Below are 22,828 nucleotides of genomic sequence, written 5' to 3' on the forward strand. Positions count from 1 at the left end.
ATCTTTTAAAACATGATACAAGACTTGGTCCGTTGCGAGCACAACAGAATCATAGAATCATTTAGGTTGAAAACGCCCCTTATTATTGAGTCCAACCGTCAACCCAGCACTGCCAAGTTCATCACTAAACCATGTCCCCAAGCACTAAATTACAAATCTTTTAAATACCTCCAGGGATGGTGACTCCACCACTTCCCTGAGCTGCCTGTTCCAATGCTTGACCACCCTTTCAGTAAAGAAGTTTTGCCTAATGTCCAATCTGAATCTCCCCGGCACAACTTGAGGCAGTTTCCTCTAATCACTTTTTCCTTGGGAAAAAGAGAACCGACATCCCCCTCGCTACAACCTCCTTTCAGGTAGTTGTAGTCTCATGTATTTTGACTAAGACAAGCTACCTCAGCAATGAGAAATCTTGCTCAAGTTTACCGAGTACTGAATACTGAATTTACTGAGTATTCTCATGAAACGAGGTAAAAAGAAGCACAGAGTGGCACTGGGGAGTAAGGAATCAGCAACACATCAGTCAAGGATGCATACCCAGTTTCTGACCTTTGCTGTTCTACTCAGTTCAAGAGGTCCATTTACTCGCTGCCTGCTCTTCAATGATGCCTGGCAAAATGACCACCATGCAATTCACCCATAGATATCACCTGCGGTGATCTACTAGCACCTTTTGTTACCTCTGAGGCATTAATACTTTTGGTATAACCTACAGCAAATAAGCAGCAGGGCAGGTACTCTAGCACTTAGAAAATGTGGCTGGGGAAGAAGAATTCCAAGTACAGAAGTCTTCCAAATTAACAGAAAGTTGGAATGTGTCCTGTTGTTAGAACTAGAGTTGAGTTCTTTTTCTTGCTTTCTCCTGGCAAGATGAACCTTATACTCTTTTTTGCTGTAGCCCAGCTCCTACGGGGAAGATGAAGGATACGCTCTTCCTTGGAACCTCTATGTATCTGACCTCTGTCCCAGGAAGGAAGTTGGCAATAAACCAAAACCTTGTGCTTTTGGGCGAGTGCTGTAACCACTAATCTATTTTGGAAGGCTACAATTATAGACAGGAGGTGGGCAGCACTGTCATCACCTCCTGCTTCTGATTTTAAAAAAGACAAGTTATGACTGTATTTGGCAAAGAATCCAATGCTATCTTTGTGCATTAGCCATATTCAGAACACGCCTCCTTGATCAGGCCCCTTGAGATTTAAGGGGTGGAGAAGCGTATTCTAAAAGATTAACTTCAGCCTAATCCCTTCAGCTCTTTCTGCATTTGGAAGAAGCGGAGAAAAACCAACTCCTCCAGAGGGTGATTCAGAGCACCTAAATTTAAATACTCGCTCTGAATCACTCCCCACTTAACCTAGGGAGGCATCCTGGAGACAAGAGATTCCACAGGCAAAGGTTATCCTCTGTGACTGTTCCTCTCTCAACATCCCCTCAATTGTCAGTACCGTTCTCACTAGTTTCTCAACTCCTCCACGGCTTAGGTGGGAAGTTGTCACTTATCCTCAGATACCTGTGAGGCAGAAAGGGAGGCATGTCAAAGTTGTCCAAATACCTGGTTAGGAGCTGTCTAATTCCAGGATTTAGACAGTCAAGTCACTAAACAAATAGACTGATTTTTAGAAGTTATAATATACCAACAGTTTCATAAATTATTATTGACTTCAGTGGAGCTAAGATGCAACATCGGCATTCGAGCTGCTCTTCTAGATTCAGCATTTGGCAAATCACACCATAATTTTCCACAATTTTAAATAAATTTAAAGAAAGTTGTTGCTTTTTAAACAGAGAAAGCACAGTAGTTATAATGGAAAAAGTCTTTATTACTAAATATATTTATACGACAGTTTTAAATCATAAACCAGTATGTTTGAAATTCTGGTAGCATTCTGACATTCTTTGAATACTCAAACTTAACGCTTTTTCCAAGTGAATTTCCGTCTGGCTCCCTCTTGACCAGGCTTTTTTCGTTCCTTCACACGTGGGTCAAGCGTTAGCAGTCCAGCTACAAAACACAGAAAAGCACCCATTTGTTTACCGGTTTTAGTTGGTATTACAGACATACTACATGTGTGGGATTCAAGGCAGCCAATAACTCTGCATAGGAACGGTAACATCTAGAAGCATAAGGGTTCAGTACAAAACACAAAAGGAATTTTATCAGATGCTCTAATATTTTAACTTTTCTTCAGTAAATGAACTTTCTTCACATTTTACTTCACAAACCACTAAGAAAATCCCACATTGTTTTATATCTATACCGCTTAAGCCTTTACAGCAGCAGACTCCAAACATTTTTGGTCAGTAGCCCCTACCAGTGAAAATTTTAAGCACGCACCCACAACGTATGTGTATTTATTTATTTATAAATCTCATACAGTAGTGCAATTGTAACATTTTCTTCCTGCACTCCAATGGATCATCTTGTGCAACACTGGGGTGCACACATCCCACTTTGGAGACCACTGCTCTGAAGTGGACTTAAGTGTTTCCGAAATATATTTGGCAGTGTCCAAAACACATTCAGAATTACATTGTTCTCATCACAGATAGCCAACTCATTACAATGTCAGTTTACAGGGGTATTCCTAGCAAGTCATACTTGTCAGTACTGAAAAATCAAAGAAACTTGTTTCAAAGATACTAGCACGAAGATAGCTTTACTTCCATGGATGGCAATAGAGTAAAAAAAAAAAAAAAAACAAAACACATAGCTGTTCTGCCAGTAATACATGCAGGTATGCTCCCTACTAGTCCAGGAAGAGCACAGTTAAAAGCTCACTGTTCATAATTCTCTATTTGGTGAAAGAAGTATGGCATCTAATCACAGAGAAGCAGCAAACGCTGCAGTTACCCAAGTAAGTTCTATCTTATCATAGGTAACTTGGAAACCCTAAATAAAGCAAGAGAGGAAAGAAGCTCCTTCGGTCTGGCTAACTGTACATAATGTTTCTGCTCATTACTAACCCCTTCAATGCTAACTCTCTAGCATCTAGTTTATGTTCAAGAATAAAACTTCTTTAAACATGAACAAGATGCAACTAACCAAGTAAAACAAAATACAATGTTAGGATCTTACAGCTCACTAATACCTGATCCACATTTATTTGTTAGAGAATAAACATTCATGTTTTGTGATTCTATGTTGAGGCAATATGGTTAATACAGCCAAGAGAGGTCGTGAACAGATGGAAAAATGCTCAAGAAGTCATCCAAAATGTACACAAAGGATGCTAGGAAACAAGTGAAAACAATTTATAAATAAATGCAGAACCCTTCCATGCATTATACAAGGTTTCACTGGGATTATTTACTCAAATTTGCACTATCTGATCCTTAATGATCCTTCTATTAATTCTGTTAATTATCAGAAACACATTAAGAAACACTGAAATAATTTCAATTCCTACCTTGCCTCATGAATTCCACCTCCTTTTCAGTCACAAAACTCCTTAATGCTTTTGCAGAGGCTAAACGTATTGCTCCAGCTTGTGCGGATCTTCCTCCACCAGAGACTGTGCAAACCGTATCATGTTTTCCAACTCTATCAAGAAACTGGAAAGGGAACAACAACTGTTCTCTAAAAAACAAAAAATATAAAATTTAAAAAATTAAAAAGCAAGACCAATTTTCATATAACAGTATGTTATACAGAAACTAGAATATAGCATCAACTCTGTGGAACACAGCACCAAAATATAATTGCACGACATGACTTTTGCTGGAATAATTTAAGTACAGAGAAGAATACAGCATTTCATGGTGCTCTCACCTGTCCTGCAACACTGGGAAGTAATGTAAAATGTCTATTCCATTCACTGTAATTTTTCCAGTCCCGTTGTCATAAACTACTGCAGTAGCTCTTGCTGTTTTTCTTACACCTTAAAGGAATTAAAACCAATCTGTTATGAGGTTTCCATATTCTACAGAACTTCAAGTGCCCAAGAATTTAAGCAAATCTCAACACTTTCATAGAGTACCAGCTGCTTCTTTTTGGAGGCTGAGGTAACAACAACAACAACAGAAGTCTATTAAGCAGGGGGAAAATGTGTGTTGGGAGAAGATGAGAGGTAACACTCTACCTCCCAAAACTTCAGTAGATCAGAACTCTCTATTGACCTGGTGACGTCACTGTATATGAAAATAAACAGTTTGCTGAATTCCTATGTTTATCCTAAGTACAATTTCCAAAAACATTAAAATACTTTATAAAATCATACAAAGGTCCAGAAGTTTAAGAATATTCACATGGAAAAGGTTAACACTTTAATTATACTGGCATAAGTAATGCCTATGCATCATTTAGCATAGTTTCCTCAGAAATTACTACTTACAGTTACCTAAGTGCATTAGCTTCAAGTTAAACTGTGCTAAAGCCTAAGACCAATCTTCTGTAGCACAAAGGAAGCAATCGTTCTGATAAATTATGAATCAAATTGGATAGTTTTCTTAATTTAGGGGGGTGATGGGACACAAGACTGTTCTTGAACTTATAAAATCTGGTGGCTTTTCTTACATAACATGGGGTGCATGTTTAGCAAACCTCAATAACTACTGTTCCGAAGACTCTACTGAAACCCAGTGTGGATTAAGTCCCAGTTAGGTGCTCTCACATCTCCTTGTCACAGCATCTTGAAGCCAACCCAGCTAGAACAGAGCTCTCTAGCCACCTTGTCCTCAAATTCTCTGCGACTTTTGTTCTTATCCTCAGCTGCTGCCTGCTGCTTAAGAATACATGTCATCTCTAAGATTCCTCTTAAATGTGCAGCATAAAGTGTATGTGTGCACATATGCTTCATCCACAAAGTCAGACTTTCCTGTAAGTGCGTTGCTGTGTTACTTTTTCTAGGCAATCACTCATATCGTAGATCATATTCTTCCACTGTGTGATCCTCCACTGAAAACGTAAGCAGACTGTGTTTAGAAAGTACAGAGACCTTCATGGCTTTTCTCTAGCATCTTCTCCACCTCAATACCAATGACCAATTCTTGTCTCTGTCTCAAATGCTCTGTCCACTTGTTAAAAAAAAATAATAACCTATGAATTCCCTCTTTGCGTTATCCTATACTGTCTGTAAATATCCAAATGCCTTGGTATTTGTTCTTTGCATCTTCGAAATTCTCCTTTGCAGGACTCCCTACAAAAGTTATGATAACGGTTACTTAGTGGCCTCAGCATGCCACTTTAATATTAAGCAATGACACTGTTACATCCCCGGAATTCTCCATATGTGTTCATGCTCCCCTAGTCCTCCAACCCTTATGTTCAACACTCAACTCTTGCCAGCAATGAAAGTCTTTTGGTATCCTACAATACACAGCACAACAGGGTCCGCTTTACAGAGGTACTGCTGTATAGAAATACAGATAAAAACTAACAGTTGATAGACTGTGCCAAAAACTTCCACTTTGTTACCAGGCCATGTCATAACTTAGTACGCCATAACATAATTAAGTTATACATACAACATACACATAAGCATATAAAATGAAGTACTGACAGATTCAGCAATGTTGTGTATACTATTAGAAAGTAGCATGAAGACGAAAAATTCTGCATTATTACCAAACAACTAAAAATTATTACCTTCACCAGTGCTGAAGGCCACTCCTCGCTCGTCATACTTCAAGGGCTCAATAACTACCTTTTGTAACTGAATAGGAACTTCTCTGGTAAACTTTTGCAAATAACTCTCCTCGATGTCACTACATGGCAACATCACCAATTTTTGTAGGAGCTGAATAAATCTTGAATACTGTAGACAACAAGACTTCATTAAAGGATGCAAGTGTAATTGCATTTGCTTAAACTTTCTATTTCTGTATAATTTATCTTTCTTATTTCATTTTTTTTATGATTTCTGACAAGATGACACTTTTGCACCTACATGCTGATTTAAGAACAGCATGCAGATGCACCATTTTCTGTGTGACTAAAGATACCTAGTTCTGTCTTCAGGCAACAATGAAACTTTAATTCAAAGCATAACCAACCCCTCTGTAATACAGTATTATTACATTAGAATGAAGTTCATTTCGCTTTTGAAAAGAAAATATTGAGGAGAGTCTTCACTCTTTTGTTTTAATAAAATGGCAAAAGGAAAAGATTTTTCACCTCATTTTCAATAAGTCAGCATGTTCATTGACTTGGAAATAATTTTATTTCACTAAACTGAACCTCTTAAATGATTATATTTCATAATATATACAGGAAATACCTATCTATCTATCTTTGGCTGTTCAAGCTGAGTTACTTTAATGTTTATGATTTCCTTTAAAACTGAACAATCAAGCTATTTAAAAATTCAAGAGATACTTGACTTAAAGGGCAACCTCTTGAAATAAATTATCCTTTGCTACTGTGTGGTTCTCCTTCCCCCTTGCACCCCCCTCCAAAGTTCTTCAACATGTGATTAAAAAGTAAACACCACTGTGTTAACCCATTTGTAGTAAAAGCTGGGATGTCCTGTTATGAAGTGTTACTGGCAGGAGCACTAGGCAGCTGGCCACTGGATATAAAGGTATGCAATCATCTAAAATGGATTTTTCACATAGCTATCATAACCTTATTTTTGAAGTTTTCTTTACTTACAAGTTATTAAAACTACTTTTTCTTCTCTCTCTGACCAGAGTCTTCTGCACAAAATTAATACTTTTCTTGTAACCTAGCAATAGCCCCTGGAACTCTGACATCATGTGGAAAGCTACTTTTGTCTAGTGACAAGACACATATGCGTGGTAAAGCCTTTGAAGAGCACAAACTGAAAAACACAAAAATTTAAAAACTTTAGAGGCTATAGATGAAGAAAGCTTCCAACAGTCTTCACTTGCAGAGTGCAAAGAAGAAAAAATATCAATAGCTCTGATTTTGTTTAATAATGCAAACACCACAGAAAATCAGAAAATTGTTGCAATGGCAAAATACAAGAATTTGAGCAGGTGAGACTGGTAGCTTATATCAAGACATTTCAAACAGATTTAAACATTTGTTTCTATAGACCAAGGCTTTGTGGTTTTACATGCGAGGCCAGTACGTACAAGGGTATGGGGGGGGTTTGTGGCTTTTTGGGTTGGTTTGAGGTTTTTTGTTTGTTAGGGGTTTTTTTTAAAGTGCACTGCAGTCTACTTTTACAGATGTAGAGTGTACAAAAATCAAGCAGTGAAGAACTCCAAGCTGTTTGGTCATACAACTAGACCAGTTCCTGGCACTCTGAAAGGAAGAACAGCCATTCCAAATGCAGGAGCTACCGAAAACACTGAAGTCCTAACTGCTTCCCCACAAGGAAGATAAAGGAAGTCTCCTGGGTATACCAGGATGGAGAATTTACAACAGTGATTTCTAACTTACACTTACAGGCCACAATCTGCTCAAGACCTTTTCACATCGCCCATAGACAAGGAAGCCATCACGTGTTACTGTTCTGAATGTCAACTGAGCAAAGGGCACGCTTGCTGCTGCTATGCTATTTTTGCAATGATGCTGTCCACAGGACAGAAGAGATTGAAGAACACTGTTTCTAGGTGAGGAAATACTTGGGATGCTCAAATAGTGTTATGTTCTCTGGTACTATCATATTCAAGCTTAAACTTTCAAAAGAAAACTGAAGCTGGCCACACAGACTGAACCTGCTGTTACAAAATCTGATGCTATTTGGGGGACTGTAGGAGAAAGCTCTGACTGAGAAAAAAGCATACAACTATCAGGATAAATAATTTTATTCCCAAAGATACATGTAAAGAAGGACTCCAAACTTAGACAGTGATAGAGTTTGCAGCTACCAGGGAAACTGCAAAACCATCCTCTCTCCCACCATATTAACATTCAAGGAGAATATAACAACAGATACCTGTGTCAGACCACAGATCTATGTAGCTTTGCATCTTGTTTCTGGTATTTGATTCTAAAATCATTAAGAAAAAGGACTCCTTATTTCTGATAAGCCTTCTATGTGACTTTTCCATCATTATCATGTCCTTCTTCAGATTAAATAATTAGAAACTGCGTGCAGGTTTAGCATTACACAGATCCATTGTGTTTCCCAACTTGAACATATACCCCATGTCTACAATAAGCAACAGAGTTTCTAGCTCTGTCTGGTTTTCATCTGTAACTAGAATAAATAAATATTTATTTCTATTAAAGTGTTACTATACTCCATTCCTGACTACATAAATAGACGGCAAGGAACAAGTGATCTAGGTCGCACAACATCACCAGAAGAAAAACTAATCTTAGTAACAATGTAAACCCCTTAATAGTTCTGTACTGTGCCAGATTAAAAAAAGTGACACCGGTCACTTTTCAAGACATGATGAATGTGACAGTGCTGTGAGCATATACAGACTTTATGAGAAGGATGACAATTCTTTTGAGGAGCACCTGCTTCTACAAAGTACCTTTTCAGTACCTAAAAATGCATCCAGAGTCCGTATTTTTAAAGACACAAGCCTCCTTAAGGTTAGAAAGATCAATTACTTACATCATCATCTGACAGTTTTTCTAACAACATTTCTTCCAATTCAATCTTAGTCAGCCATCTGCTGCCAGCCAGGTTTCTGTTTAAAATACCACATATATTCTCCCTTTAATTAACCATGCAATTAGAATTACATCACAAAGGACCACACATGCAGTCAGTCTTCATTCAGAAATAAGTTTTCCATTACAAATGAATACAGAGCACATCCCTATAGTAAACATGAGAAGGCCTATGTTGATTTTAAAAGATCTGTCTTTTGAAAGGGACAGTAACCATGTATTGAGTTAACCACATGAAAGTTACAAGTATCAGTTATGCATTATTCATATTACTGAAGTCCCAGATTGAACTAAAGTAATATCATAAAACTAAAGTAATACCATAATAGTAAGCAACCTTCCCCACAACTTCGGACTTAGTTTTAAAAGGCTAGGAAAAAAATTGGTTTACAAGCAGCAAAGAACAAAATGAAAGGCAGAACCTTAAAATCAGATTCTCAAGTAGCACAATTTTGCCTCGTCTTTACTTTTCCGATCAATACAAAAAACTCCACTAGCAGCAGGTAGTACTAGCAGTAAGCACAGTCAAAGAACTAATGCAGGAATGACATACTGTATTCTGTCTATTTGTAACCTTCACCTGTTTAGCACAGAATCTGCACTGATGATAACAAAAGCAGAAATGCCTAAGAAAACAGCCTCATACAGAGATGCTATACACAAAGGAAAACCAATGCTTGAAAATCTTTGTGAAATATGTATGATACGGAGTGATCAACTAAACAGAATGCCACCATAAATATATATGTCAACATTATCAGGTAAATTTAAGGCAAAGCTGTAACTAGTTTCTTACTTCTTCAGGTTATTTAGAAACTATCTTAATGAAGGTTTTCAGCAGCATTAAGGAAGCTGTGATTCAGAAAAGCACTCCTTCTGAAGGTGATTTTAAGTAGTACTTCTTCTTAAGTATGTATTTTAATGCTTTCCTGAGTCAGGGCACAAGAAACATTTATTTAGAAACAATGCTGGTTTTAACAGTAATTTTAAAAAGCTTCTAAACCTGACAGACTCAAGTATATACTTACATTTACATATTGCTACTTCCAGTGAAGTCAACAAATTTTTTCACATGTGAAAAAGCTCTAAACAAAGTAGTTCAAGATCAGGTCCTCACCCTAGCTAATACTACAAAATGTATCCAAAATAGATAATTTGGGGAGCCTGGGGTGGTTGGCGACCAGCCCTACCCACCCACTACATACACTTCGGAGAGAAATTATCCAGGCTAATCTGAGAGGAAGTACCATATCCAGCGTGGAAAATAAGTCTCAAAAATCCTTTAAATTCTCTGAGCTTTTACAAAGCTAACAGGAAAAAACCTTTCGTCTCTGACTAGCTTTAGGTCATTTTTCACATCAGTAAATCCACTGGCTGAGCTCTGTAAGGAGTCAGGTTGTTTTTCAGCAGCATACACCAAGCAACTAAATTTATTTTTTCTCGTCTGCTCAGAAGCTAACATGAATCTACAATAAAACATTCTGTGGGTCATAGGACACTTTATATCATGAAGAAACATGAACTTCTGTTATTTAAGAAATTGAAATAATCTCAGTAAATTAATCCTTTCTCTTCCTAACACAAATAACAAATGGCTGAAATTAAGAAATGACAAACCAACATGATGTGCAACTGTAACAGCACATAAATCTGGCTAGAAAATACACAGCAAGAACAAAGATAAAAACAACTTGGACAGTGAAAAAGTAACTACACGGAAAAGCAGTAAAAGCCAAAATCAAAACTTCCTAGCTGTAACCATTTCTTTTAAAGACTTGCTTAATTTAATATGCTAACCTATCATTAAAATCCTTGTAAAATATCTCAAAATAGAAAAATCAAAGATACAGTCTAAGAGAAGCAAACCCTTCTTAAAGCATATACCCATTTCAAAGACAATCCCGACTGTATGCACTAAGAAAGTAGTGTAGCATCTCCCATAGCTGCTTCTGGTTGACACATCTCTTTTCTGTTCAGCAGCTAAGTAGCTACAGAGCTTGCTGTGCATACCAGAGAAGTATAAGAGGACAAAAAGGAGAAACTAAATTCAAATACTAATAATGGTGATATTTAAACAAATCCAACCAAATAAACTTTTCTAAGATTACTACAGTTTTCAATTTAGCTGTTCAAAGGCATTAGAAGAAAAATAGTGAAATTAAGTATTTTGATACTCTTCAAGTTAAATATTGGTAAGTAAAAATATTCAAGAACTAATTAATGAAAGACTATTAAGAGAGCTCAGCTTTAGGCCTTAGGAATTTTCCAACAACTTATTTGGCAATTTAAAGGCCTCGTTTTCTTATAGAGAGTTTACCTCCTTTTTTAAAAGCCTTTAATAAAGAAATAATTAGAAAACTTCATATACAGCAACGTAGAATTCTGGATATTCTCTACTTATTTTCAAATCATACTTAAGAATTTTTATATAAGACAGAATATTGAAAAGAGCAGGGAGAGATTAAAGAACAAGATAAATAGGTGGGGTTTCCCTGTTCTAGCAGGGAGAAGCAAGGACTCCACACGTACATACTAAAGGTGAGACTTTTCAACCTGGAATTATCATGCAAGTATTAGACAAGGAATAAGGAGCGTCTGAAAATGTGCTTGTGGAATAAAAGCCAGGCAAGGCAAGGAACCACAAGAAGTGACAAAACAACATACTGAAGCATTTTAAGAAAACTTGTATGAGTATTAATTTTAACTGGAAGTTTACCTTTTTTCCTTCTGAGGAGGAAGGTCTTGAGCAATCAGTTGGTCTTCATATTTCTGAACATTCAGCAATTTTTCATATGTTTCCTAAAACGTATAAAGTATTAAATATTAAATGGGAAAATGCATTTAAAATTTGGTTATTTAAAATGCACGTTTATGTGGTTTTGCTCTCCAACACTTAAGATGCAGAAGTCAGAAAACAAGCAGAACTCTGATGATAAAAAAAAATCACAAGTTAAATCTAAACCAAACAACCTTTAGACAGTGTATATAATATTTTCATATGCAAAGTAAATAATTTTGAATTCTGGTATTTTTCTTCAACAGTGTTTGTTGCCTTCTTACATGCGCTTGTAAATAAAAAATTCTCAACTGTATAGAGAAGAGCAACTACATTTTTATAACTGATGTAACTCTAAAACATACTGTACAATAATTTCATCAGTCCATTCTCATTTTAGCTTGCCTTCTTCAAAATACTGACAAGGTTTAAAGACTATAAATAATTTCATTTAGTTAGAGTATCAACTTTATTAGTGGTCTCTATCAGTCAGAACTCCCTCTTGCCCAGGCATGTCTATAGCGCCACACATAGTTGTACGTTTACCATAATCAGATTTTTTGTTCTTTCAAACATTATAAATATATTAAAAAAATACTGAAAATTCAGAGTAAAACAATTTTCTCAAAATTCTTAGCTATGCTATTATTTTCAAACAATGCTGTGATACCGATTTACCACTTCAGAAAACCTAAAGGAAAAAATATTCCAAAAAAGTCACACGAAGTATTACAGAAGAAACCCACTTTTATTTTCAGGTTTTCAGTTCAGACACTTTCTGAACTATTTGGTTCTAAAATATAACATCTAATGTTCTGAATTACAACAGTGATTCAAATCACAAGTTAAATAGCAGCATTTAGAGAAATAATTATAAATTATACTGAAACAAAACAGGATTGTTATACTACAGCAAAGTACTTATATACCAAATAATTTACTTCCATTAACAGGTGAAAATAGCAAGCTTGTAATAACTTTCATATACCTTATTAATATAATGAGTTTTACCAAATACTAGAAACTAGTATAAGAATTGGTAGGGACAAGAAACAATGGTTGGGTTTTTTTTCTTTGTATTACTTACAAAAGACAGTAAAAGAAGAAATGTGAGACAGCTCTGTATTGTCAGAAATTAACCAATGAAATACCAGTTCTTAACGTAATACTGGGATTTGCAACAGGATGCAACGAAATTTCTGCAATAGTTTACATTTAAAAAAACAAATGAACAAAAGCCCCTTGCTTATTTATAAACACCTACTGTTCAGGCTGATTTATCCACTAACACAAAAATACACCCACACATTACTAAAAATATTTGTATTTAAAGTGTATGAACTAAGAACAGATCATTATCTGAGCTGCACTCAAAGCATTTAAATGGGGACAATTTACTAAAGTCTTTCATGCAGGTCACTGGTTATGTTTTTAACAGCACAATGAAACAGAAGTATTTTTGGAACAACTCTACAGTATAAAATCCTGAAGTACAAAATCATCCATTTTTGAGACAGCAGAACTCTTCGTGTATTATAGTAGTATGCTTTTCAGAAATCCTTCATTTTTTGACAGACACATCTGCATCAGATTGAAGCTAGGAAAAATTACCTTCAAGCATGGAAAACATCATCGAAAAGAGCACAACAAAACATATTTTCAAATATTTCCAGGCCTCACAAATATATCTGTAGGTCTCTAAGATAACAAGATATGGTAGCACTACTTTGGACAAGGTTCATGTCACATCACTAAATGGCTCCATTCAGAGCTATCAGGCTGCAGAAATTATTAACTATATATTAAAAGCACCAGCCATGAGGTGTGCCTTACACCAAGCAAATTTTAGGCTTACAGATTACCACGAGATCCATGAGTTTCTGCATTTGGAAGTGAAACCAGGCACAATGACGGTATTTTGGTGTTAAGATGATGAGAAGAGGCACTGCGTTACTAGGTCTTACAAATGTCTAAGGAGCTTTTTCACTTCACTGCTAGCCTCTCAGCTTACCTCTTGCCTTCCTAAGGCACAGCGTCACCTTCCCACCTGGCAAAAGCAGTCTCGTTTGCTTTCTCACAAATACCCATCATCTTCACGACACTCTGGCATATACATTTATGTACTGGAACAGTCAGCAAAAACCACGTGAACCAGGAGCTCAGCAAAAACACAACTATATCGCAGTTCTTTAAAAAAGGGCAGGGGGACTGAATCACAGCTGGTACCTCCAGACGGACTGACTATAGTTTGAATTGCTTCTAAAGAGAAAGTGAAGTATTTTCAGGTAACACGACGCAAATCAAAGGAAGACCTAAGGATTTTGTCATCATATTCAGAAACATATGATAAACACGGACAAATGAAACTTGCGTTGCCACCCACTGGTTTTTAGCCTCAGAAACTCACTGTTACAACAGCAAAGAAAGCTTTACAACAGCTGGAACAGTAAGATTTTCCTGAAGACCTTCCCTAGGTATTCTCAAAGAACATCAACGCTCCATAGCCTGTTGAAGTTCTAAGAATGTGCACTTCTTAGAATTAAAACAATCTCTTTATACTGTTCTGGCTAAATTTCAGTAATGATGTCCATTCACACAAAGAACTCTTTACACAGATGAAGACAAGTGACATTAAAAAGTAGTATTCTAAAATACATCCCAAGTTTAAGAGAAACACTAAATATAATTTCTTGCATATTTCTGGCAATGAAAGTGGACTTGCATCTCTATGAAATAAAATTTTGGTCTGAAGTATTAAAAAAAATTAATGCATGTATTTAATCTCTGTATAGCGATGAAGTCAACAGACTAAAAGAACCACTCACGTATGAAGAAAAGTATGTGGATAAGCCTTTGCAAAATCAGGAATCGCATGTAATGCCCACTAATTTATCTGACAAATCTTCACTCCCTAACAGCTAGAGAAAGCTTCTGAAGACACACTCGCTCTTTCAAAGCTGGCAGGTGAAGATTTTACTAATCACTTCAGGATTCAATAGTCCAATTCATGAATGTACACATCTGTGTGTCTTGTAAACTCAGCTATTACACAGTCAAAATAGCTGATTTTACAAGATTGGCTACGTACTGAAATGCTTCCATTTCTAATAGAGAGATCAAATTTCAGATCTCTGCAAGGATGCTCTCTTAAAATTAAAAACATAGTATTCTCATTTTACCCTGCATTAAAAATGTAGGGAAGAAATTAGCAAATGGAAGCCTAGAAGAAGAAATTCTTACAGGGAAAAAAACCCCAACGTTTTAGTTAAAATATGCTGCAGAGCCCACATTTTATGTAACAGTTTGCATTTTTCTTTGCTTTTTATGTGGTTTTGACTTCAGCATATACTTTGGGCGTTTTTAGGTTTTGCTTTTTTAAGAGTTAAAATGCTCTATTGTTAGAGCATTTACCTCTGATCTACAACCTGGTATTTCTAAAACCGTGCAAGAAGCACAGTTACAAAACATTACTATTTTGCTAGACACAACGTTATGAAGAGACTGTTTCGTCTTGTTCTGCACATTACAAAAATATATTACTCTGAAAAACTTTTAAGTTAATGATAGTCAAACATTTTTGAAATGGTGTTTCATGCAATAAACATTCTTCTGTGTATCAGATGAAAAATAAATTGTCTTTTTCTCTACAGCTAAACTTTATTCAACAGGCAGAACAAAGACCACAATGGAGTATAAAGCAAATATCCTTTATGAAAGTTAATTTAATAGTCAAGGCATAACAAAATATATATTGGGCAGTTATAATACATACAAATATACAATTTTTAGTATGTGGATTATTAGCATAACTAAACAAATAATGCTGTGACCAGTTATATTATTAATTGCTAGTAAAATTCAAGTTCCACATGAGTCTATGTAGTAATTAATGGCATACAAGTTTAAGCTAAATATTACGTTTATCCGATTTATTAGACTTAATGCAGCAATTTAAAGGACATCCTCAAATGGGATCGATTACTTACACTAGACTGTATTAACACACAACCCTTTTATTTCCCTAGCCAAATTAATTAGCTTTGAGACTTCAAAATACATTTTGTTAAATACACATTAGTCTAATAAGAGGTTAAAACAATGTTGGGAATTTCATGCAGATTTCTGCTTTTATTTGGCTGACTAAAAAAACCCCTGTTAAACCTCACTTAGCGGATTTAGGTTTATAGAAGCCTATTTAACAAAAATATTCAGAAACAGTCAAAGAATGCTCAAGTATCCTGTACTAATGAAAAATGCATTTGTCAAACCCATTTGTCTGAAGGTGGTTGCCACACTATTAGAAACAAGACGCACACTATTCTTTTACAGATTTCTGAGGCAAGCTTGCACGCTCTAACTGCTAGTAAGAGCTAAAAATAAACTTGTGCTCCTTGTAAAATTTGTAATTTCTTCATTATGATGGAATGCAACAAAACATCTTGCCCTTGGGTTGCTCTGTTTCAGCCAAAACAAATGCAAATGGCTTGTCAGATGACAGCTGTTTGATAAGGCTCCTCTACAAGACCTGCATGCTTTACTTTTTTCCGTGAAACTTGGGATGAAAGGCAGAAGGCAGGAAGAGAATTAATGTAGCATACAGTCTAAAGGCAATGCTACAACCGTGATTAAGTAGAAAAGTTAAAAGGCACAGATTTTCCACAGCCTTGCTGCGTGCAACCCATCCGTGTAACAAGTTGACAGGCCTAGCGCGTCAGCTCCATCATCCTCTCCGACAGCTAAAACGCAGCATTGCATCCTTTTTCAGAGAAAATTTGCGTCTGCACCATGAAGCGTTGTACATTATTTCTTAGCACTGCAGGGGGCTCAAGTCCATATGGAACCTTCACAAATATTACCACAGATCAAACCAGCGGCGTTTCGAGGCAGATTTGACATACCTATTTAAATGAACAGCAGGGGTCCTCGGGCTGCCTCAGGCTGTGCAGGAGAAAACCTCTGTGGAAAGCCTATGCTGCAGCTCCATTACTCAGCAAAGACACACTCTACATTTATCATTCATTTCATTTCTGCCAGGGCAAGAAGCTCATTTGCCCAAGGTCAACAAAAAAAAAACAACAAAAAAAAAGGAGGGGGGGGGCATTGTTTTTTATTCTACTAAAGAAATAAATGTACCTGACAAGTGGGGATTTTGTCCTTTGGGTACACAGAACAAAATAAGTATCAGATGATTCAAATAAAAACACTACACTCAGTAAAGCTGTGCACTGAATTTGGTAATATAAAATTACTATTTTTTTTGACAACAGACTAACCATAGAACTAAGTAAAGACTACCTAACGAGGAAACAAAATCTGACATGACTGTCCAATTAAATATTTCTACATACATTATTAATGCTTTTGTCTTCTGTAAGTACACATAACAAACATGCACATCTTTCCATAAACTCCTCCAAAGAGGTAGATAACGCTTGCACCATTGATGGGCATAGATATGAAACGCCTGTTCATAATCCATGTTAAGACCAGGTCTAGTGATGTTCTGTTAGATACAGTGTTTCTTCATAAAGGTAAACAGATGTGGATCCTTTACTCCCTGGAACCGTACATTTCAGAAAAAGCCTTAAGTTTGCATGAATGAAACAGTCTAAGAAAAATCAATTAAGCAGTTTAAATGCAAATTTTCTTCACACTAAATGTCAGCACAAATAACATTTCATATAGCTTTGCCCTTCAAGGGAAAAGAGACTCCTATTTTTTATTCTAAAACAAATTCTTCTAGAACTAGTCATTTTAGTTGCATACATGTTCTCCGCTACTAACCATATACAGCCTACAAGTAAGTGTGCGGACTATTCAAACCCAGTCCATAGCCAAAACTGTAAAGCAAAGCAACAAATAAAGCAAGAACTGTTGCTGTTATGTAAGAGAATACATTCTCTTACACGTGACATAAAAATGCCCCTAATAATGGATATTGTGACATAAAAATACGTTTCATGTAGCTTCAGTGGTGATACTATGGCCTACTGAGAAAACATGAGTAAACTCACGAACTCCTGATATGCATCTCTAGAATAATATGTACTTGACTGGGAGCTAGCATTATTTATTACAGATTTATAACATACTTACATGCATTAACGAGTAATATGATTGCTTGCCAGTATAAAAGAGAAAGTGAAATGGTCGGCCATCTTCTCCCCACTGGATTTCTAATGAAAAGCAAGATTAGACAAGAAAGCAATATACACTCATTAAAAAAAATCCCTTGTATTTAATTGCAGTTATAAACCTCTTTCATAATACTGATTACCTCTTTAAATATCAGAGAACAAAGGCATTTTGCAGGTATTCAGCCTGTCTGGAAATCTAATGATTTAGACTACCTTGTTAAAAACCAATCTCCATGTGCAATTATAACCAAATATTTAATATAATATTTCTAAATATAATTTAGCATGAGGGAATCCCTCATGTACATCTTAAACTTTCAAACACTGTATAGTTGATATTAGAGATAGAAGCATCCATTTTAGAACATGACATACAAATTAAGAGACAACTGAAATCTATACGATGATTGTGGAAGATGAAAGGTCAATAGCTCTGGAAAACAGTGCTTTTAGCCCGCAGCAAATTTTTCAGTAGTATAATGTATCTAAACTAAACTAAGTATTTGTACAATTGTCTTTTGCAGGTAACATAACGCTTTCAGTACTTGGGTAATTTTAGGACTTGTTCATGTCGATACGTTTGGGATATTTAAATACAAAGATCTACGCTGTAGTTTACATAATTAGTTCAGCAAGAAAACATACATTCCATATAATTCAGCACATCCCATTTATTTTATTCATTAAAAAGTGTTATTTAAGGACAAATAAATTTCAACTTTGGGGGGAAAAAAATCCAACAAGTATAACACAACAAAGATTTTTTTACAAATTAAGTGACAAAAATAAAAATCTGAGAGCTTTTTACAAAGTGAACTATAGAGAAACTCCCAGCCATTTTATCCAGTGAAGCTCAAATGAAGCCATCTGTAAGCTACAAAGACAAAAGACTCCAATAACCTGCCTGATAAGCACAGTATGTATTGCATTGGAATGTTAAGACATAATACAACAGAAGTTGAATGTAAAGATGCAAAACTTACTAGAACAGAAGGAATACAGAGAGATTTTACCCACACATACTACTAGTGGAATGTGTGAATTTCCATGTAATGCAGCTGTGAAAGCATATTTTGTTGAAATTGCTGTTCAGAGAACATTCTGAAGGATAAATTTATGGGTTTTGTACTTCACAGTTATCAAAGACATAACGCATAGACAAGACAAAACTGCCTTAAAAGTGATACTTACTGAAAGTGTTATTTTTAGATGTAAATGCAAAGATACATATTTATACTAATTAGCTCTTACACTCCTCAGGACACAACTAGTATTTCAAAGAATTTTTTAGTCCTGAAAGCATATAGAATAGTAGCCCAAATCTGCCATAAAACAGCCCTTGGATTTTAAAACTGCATAACGACTAATGCTCTCCCACCATTTCATTTTCTACTTTGTACTTCACAATACTTTGAAGTTAGAAAATAATGCATGATACCATTTGAAAGCTGGAATTCCAAAATTTTAGATAATTTAGACAACTTTCTAAAAGATACACAAAGCACCAAAAATATTAAGTATCAATTAATTCCAGGAACATGAAAAGGAAGGACAGAAAACTGTAAGATTTTGCTGATAAATCAAAAATGCCCATCTTGAACTTGATAGCTCAGCGAATGCAGAATTTCACACCCACGCCACTAGTTCATATTAAACGTGACTCAAAAGTGGACAACAGGTTTTAATGTATCTTTTAAGTATTCTGTGTAAAATTAATTTGGCAATTTCAGTGAAGTTCTCACTGACCAACACAGTGGCATATCAGTGACAACTGGGGCTTAATATGGTGTCTCAGGAGCAAGATCAAAGACAGTGTGGACATCAGTGGAGAGTTAGGATTTTCAGGTCAAAACTGAGACATGATCGGGAGAGTTTCAACTCACCTTACTTACATCCTCAACTGGCAATTTCAAAACTGTAATTTTTAAGCTTTCAGAACAATGAAGTTACCAGGAAAACTTTTGGTTTAAAATAGTATTAATGAATATTTTATGGCTGTGATAGACAGCTCTGACAAAAAGCTACTGAATTCAACAAAAGGTTTTCCCATGACTTCAACAGATTCTGCACATCACCCTACCTATTATGTTTTTTTTTTAAAACAATGAAAAACATTTATTTATAGTCAGTTAACAAGATGTCTGAAAAGACCACTGCTATTCCAGAATCCAGCAGTGTCCTTTAGCCTAAAAACCAGAATATCAGATCAGGCTCTATGGCTCATGTCTTAGCAGTTATTAGGAACATGGGGGGAAAAAGTAAATCTGTGAAAATAAGGAACTCTACATATGCAGAAGTTCTAATACTTAGAAATTATAATAAAAAAGAACAATCTATGAACACTTACTTCTCTGCTCTGGAAAAATTTCAGAGGGATGCTGCAAATAAATAAACAAACATCAACAAAAGGAAAAAGTTACTTAAAATATCATGCTACAACTATTCAGAAATGCAACCAAAAAAAATCCTACCTTCATCATGGGCCTGGCTCGCTTGTCAAATAAGCCAGAAGGAAAGAGATAGGCAATAGCTTTCTGAAAACAAAATGAGAGACCATATATGTAATTTTTTCCAACAAAATCATCACCAAAATATTTATTAGGTACTTTCTTGTAGAGAAAACCAGTATAACTTTGGTACAGTAGGTAACTAAATCAGTAAGGAAGAGTGCCGCATATGTGCTGTCCTGAAAAGAAAAGCAGATGATTTTCTCAGAAATCCTCACCTAAAGTAAAAACCTCATTCTGAAGGCTATACTCTATATGAGAATGAGTGAACTTTCTTCTGCAAAGTTAAGTTTTTATGGTATGCATTTATCATAACTTACCAAAACTACTCAGTTGCAAAGACCACCTTTATACACAGTGTTTTTCCCCTGAAATTTCAAGTGCTCCAACTTTTGGAGGAAATCACAACATTTATCTTTCTGAAAATACCAGTGCTTGTTAACAGTACTTACTGAGAGACCAAGCATGGAAATTTTATTTAAAGCATCTGGACAAAGCAGAGTTTTACATTTAGAATCCCAATTTATACAGATGCAGTTTCCTCAAGTCTAAAAGCAACGTTTGTTGTGGCAGTAGAAGATATTTTACATAGCCTAAATAAGCATTTCATTGATCAGTGCATTTGAAAACAACTGTGAATCACTACAGTCTTTGCTGAACTTGAACTAACTGCTCAGGAAAGAGACTCTTAAATGCCATCTTTCTTCTGCTTAGATGCCCAAGGGTTTGCTAAAACAATTTAGCAAAGCACATCACATTCATTACACGCTCATTGTTTACCACTGGCTTCACTACGTTTAAGGTACATAATTTTCTTTTATTTAACCAATAGCTACCACTACGATGCATAGTTAGTATTATTTGCCTCCAACAAATAAAGCAGGTATACCAAAATTCCAAATCATTCTGGCAAAGTGCAAGGCAAAGCACCGTAAAAGGTTAAGCCCAATGACATGCATTTTTGTTCAACATCAACATACTCTCCCTCTTCAACATAACCAAAACATAATTTAATAAAGCACAAATATGCCTTTGTTTCCATTTGGTTTTAAGAACAAAACAGAAAATGCTAGCCATCAAAAATCCCCAGATGTAAGAGTCTGGCAAGCATAGCCAACTTCAGACACTGGGTAGTAGAGCTCAAGATCGAAATCTTGTTCTTGTACAGTAACATGGACTAACTGAATAAACCCCTCTGGCAGTGGTCTCATTTATATTTCCATTAGACAGTACAGAAAAGTAGAATTAAAATAAAATCAGAGTTTAAAAATCTTCTCTGTAAGAAGAACAGTTCTTTGTTGGTTAGGCTACCTCAGGGCTATTACTTGCTGATAATTTTTTCCATGGACATGGAGTGGTTTGTCAGTGCTTCAACTGATTTAATATGCATGGCGTGTAAAAAGACCTAACCTATTACTTTCATTAATCCCCCACTGGCATCCTGAAGAGAAATTTTGAGAATTCTGAAGCAAACAAAAGGCTTAACTTGATTTTATGAAATGGTAATTTTGTTTCTCTTAGTGACTACTATATTCCCATTTGTTAGTCAATGGGCATTTTATGCATACACACAGTAGGTGAACACCTATTTACGAACAAATGGGGATTAATTATGATGACAATAGAGAAATCTGCTGTGAACCAAATGATGTTAAACAAACACCTTATATAATATATTAAAAGAATTTATTACAGGATACTGAGACTGACTGTGTGTGTACTTAAGACGTAGTCTTTATACAAGCATTTCCAGAATCTCAGTCAAAATAGTTACAGTAACTATGACACCTTAATAAAAGCTAAATATAACAATTTAACATTTCTAATGAAGAGAATGGCTGCCATCTGAGACCTTCTACTTCTATAAAGTTTATTTTATATTGCTTGAGTGTATATCATGTCTTTCACACCAAAGCACAAACAAACCCTACCGTCTACTTTCAGCTCTCCACATGACAACTAGCCAAACAGTTCACTGTGTAAGTTCACTTTTTCATTGTTCCAAAATGGAAAGAAACAAGAGTCTTCCTGCCTTCTACCTTTTTATGGAGATATAACAAAGGATGAGGTATTTGTCTTTACATCCCATTAGGAGCTATCCTGGGATGCAACAGACTCCAGTTCAACTTTATTCAGAAGTTTATTAATAATTTTAAATAGCCGTGTCCTCAGACTGTACTTTTAGCAACTACACAGCAAGTCAGTCTGCCTCTTGGAAACTTTATTTTAGAACCTGCTTTTGTCTATGCAAATGTTTCAATCTTGTAGAAAAGGGGTATTTCAGAGAAACTGTAATTCTCAACACCCACATGTAGTAGCAATAAAATAAGATGGTGGATCAAACTTAGGAAATGACATCAGAATTCATCTCTCCAAACTGCAATTGGAGGACAAATAACCATTAAATATTTTCCTGAAATCTGACAATGTCTTCAGATTTGGAACACAGGTTTCCTTTCAGGAATCTCCATGTCTCAAGTCAAAATTCCGTAGAGATTTAACTGCACATTCTGCGTTTTCCTGAACACAGGAAAAGCAGGTGAATGTCCTCTTAAAACTTTATAATCAAGGTTTAAATGCTAGCAGTAAAGTTCCCAAGAAACCTTTTAGATTTAACTGCAGTTTTCCATTCCAGGAGTGGCTTTCAGCTTAAGGGTTATGGCCCATATCCTTCTTCTAGTGCTTAATTTGACTTGAAGTCTAGATGAGAGAAGGAATACTGTGCTTAATATGACCAAGAACCTCTGTCTTCAGGCCATCATTTCAGCTATACAAGATTCATTCATCCCACTAGCCTCCACAGGGTCTGGGATGCTATTTCATAATTCTATTTGTTAAATCACACTGTTGCCACTGTCTTTTGAAATAAAAC

At 35.7% G+C, this 22,828-nt stretch overlaps 1 protein-coding gene across 1 annotated transcript in view; it reads right to left on the bottom strand.

Moving 5' to 3' along the window:
- Window positions 1–1,799: 1,799 nt before the first annotated feature.
- The window catches only part of MRPS9 (mitochondrial ribosomal protein S9), a 33,644-nt gene continuing 12,615 nt past the window's right edge, over window positions 1,800–22,828 (bottom strand). Inside the window, exons 3-11 of the mRNA XM_037376535.1 lie at window positions 19,921–19,983; window positions 19,797–19,827; window positions 17,409–17,488; window positions 11,253–11,335; window positions 8,478–8,553; window positions 5,585–5,753; window positions 3,770–3,878; window positions 3,408–3,577; window positions 1,800–2,002 (exon numbers count right to left, since the gene is read on the bottom strand). Coding sequence (XP_037232432.1) covers window positions 1,911–2,002; window positions 3,408–3,577; window positions 3,770–3,878; window positions 5,585–5,753; window positions 8,478–8,553; window positions 11,253–11,335; window positions 17,409–17,488; window positions 19,797–19,827; window positions 19,921–19,983 — 873 coding nt within the window. The 3' untranslated portion in view covers window positions 1,800–1,910. The remainder of the gene's footprint in view (window positions 2,003–3,407; window positions 3,578–3,769; window positions 3,879–5,584; window positions 5,754–8,477; window positions 8,554–11,252; window positions 11,336–17,408; window positions 17,489–19,796; window positions 19,828–19,920; window positions 19,984–22,828) is intronic.

Source organism: Falco rusticolus, chromosome 2 (genome assembly GCF_015220075.1).
Source record: "Falco rusticolus isolate bFalRus1 chromosome 2, bFalRus1.pri, whole genome shotgun sequence".
Classification (NCBI taxonomy): Eukaryota; Metazoa; Chordata; class Aves; order Falconiformes; family Falconidae; genus Falco; species Falco rusticolus.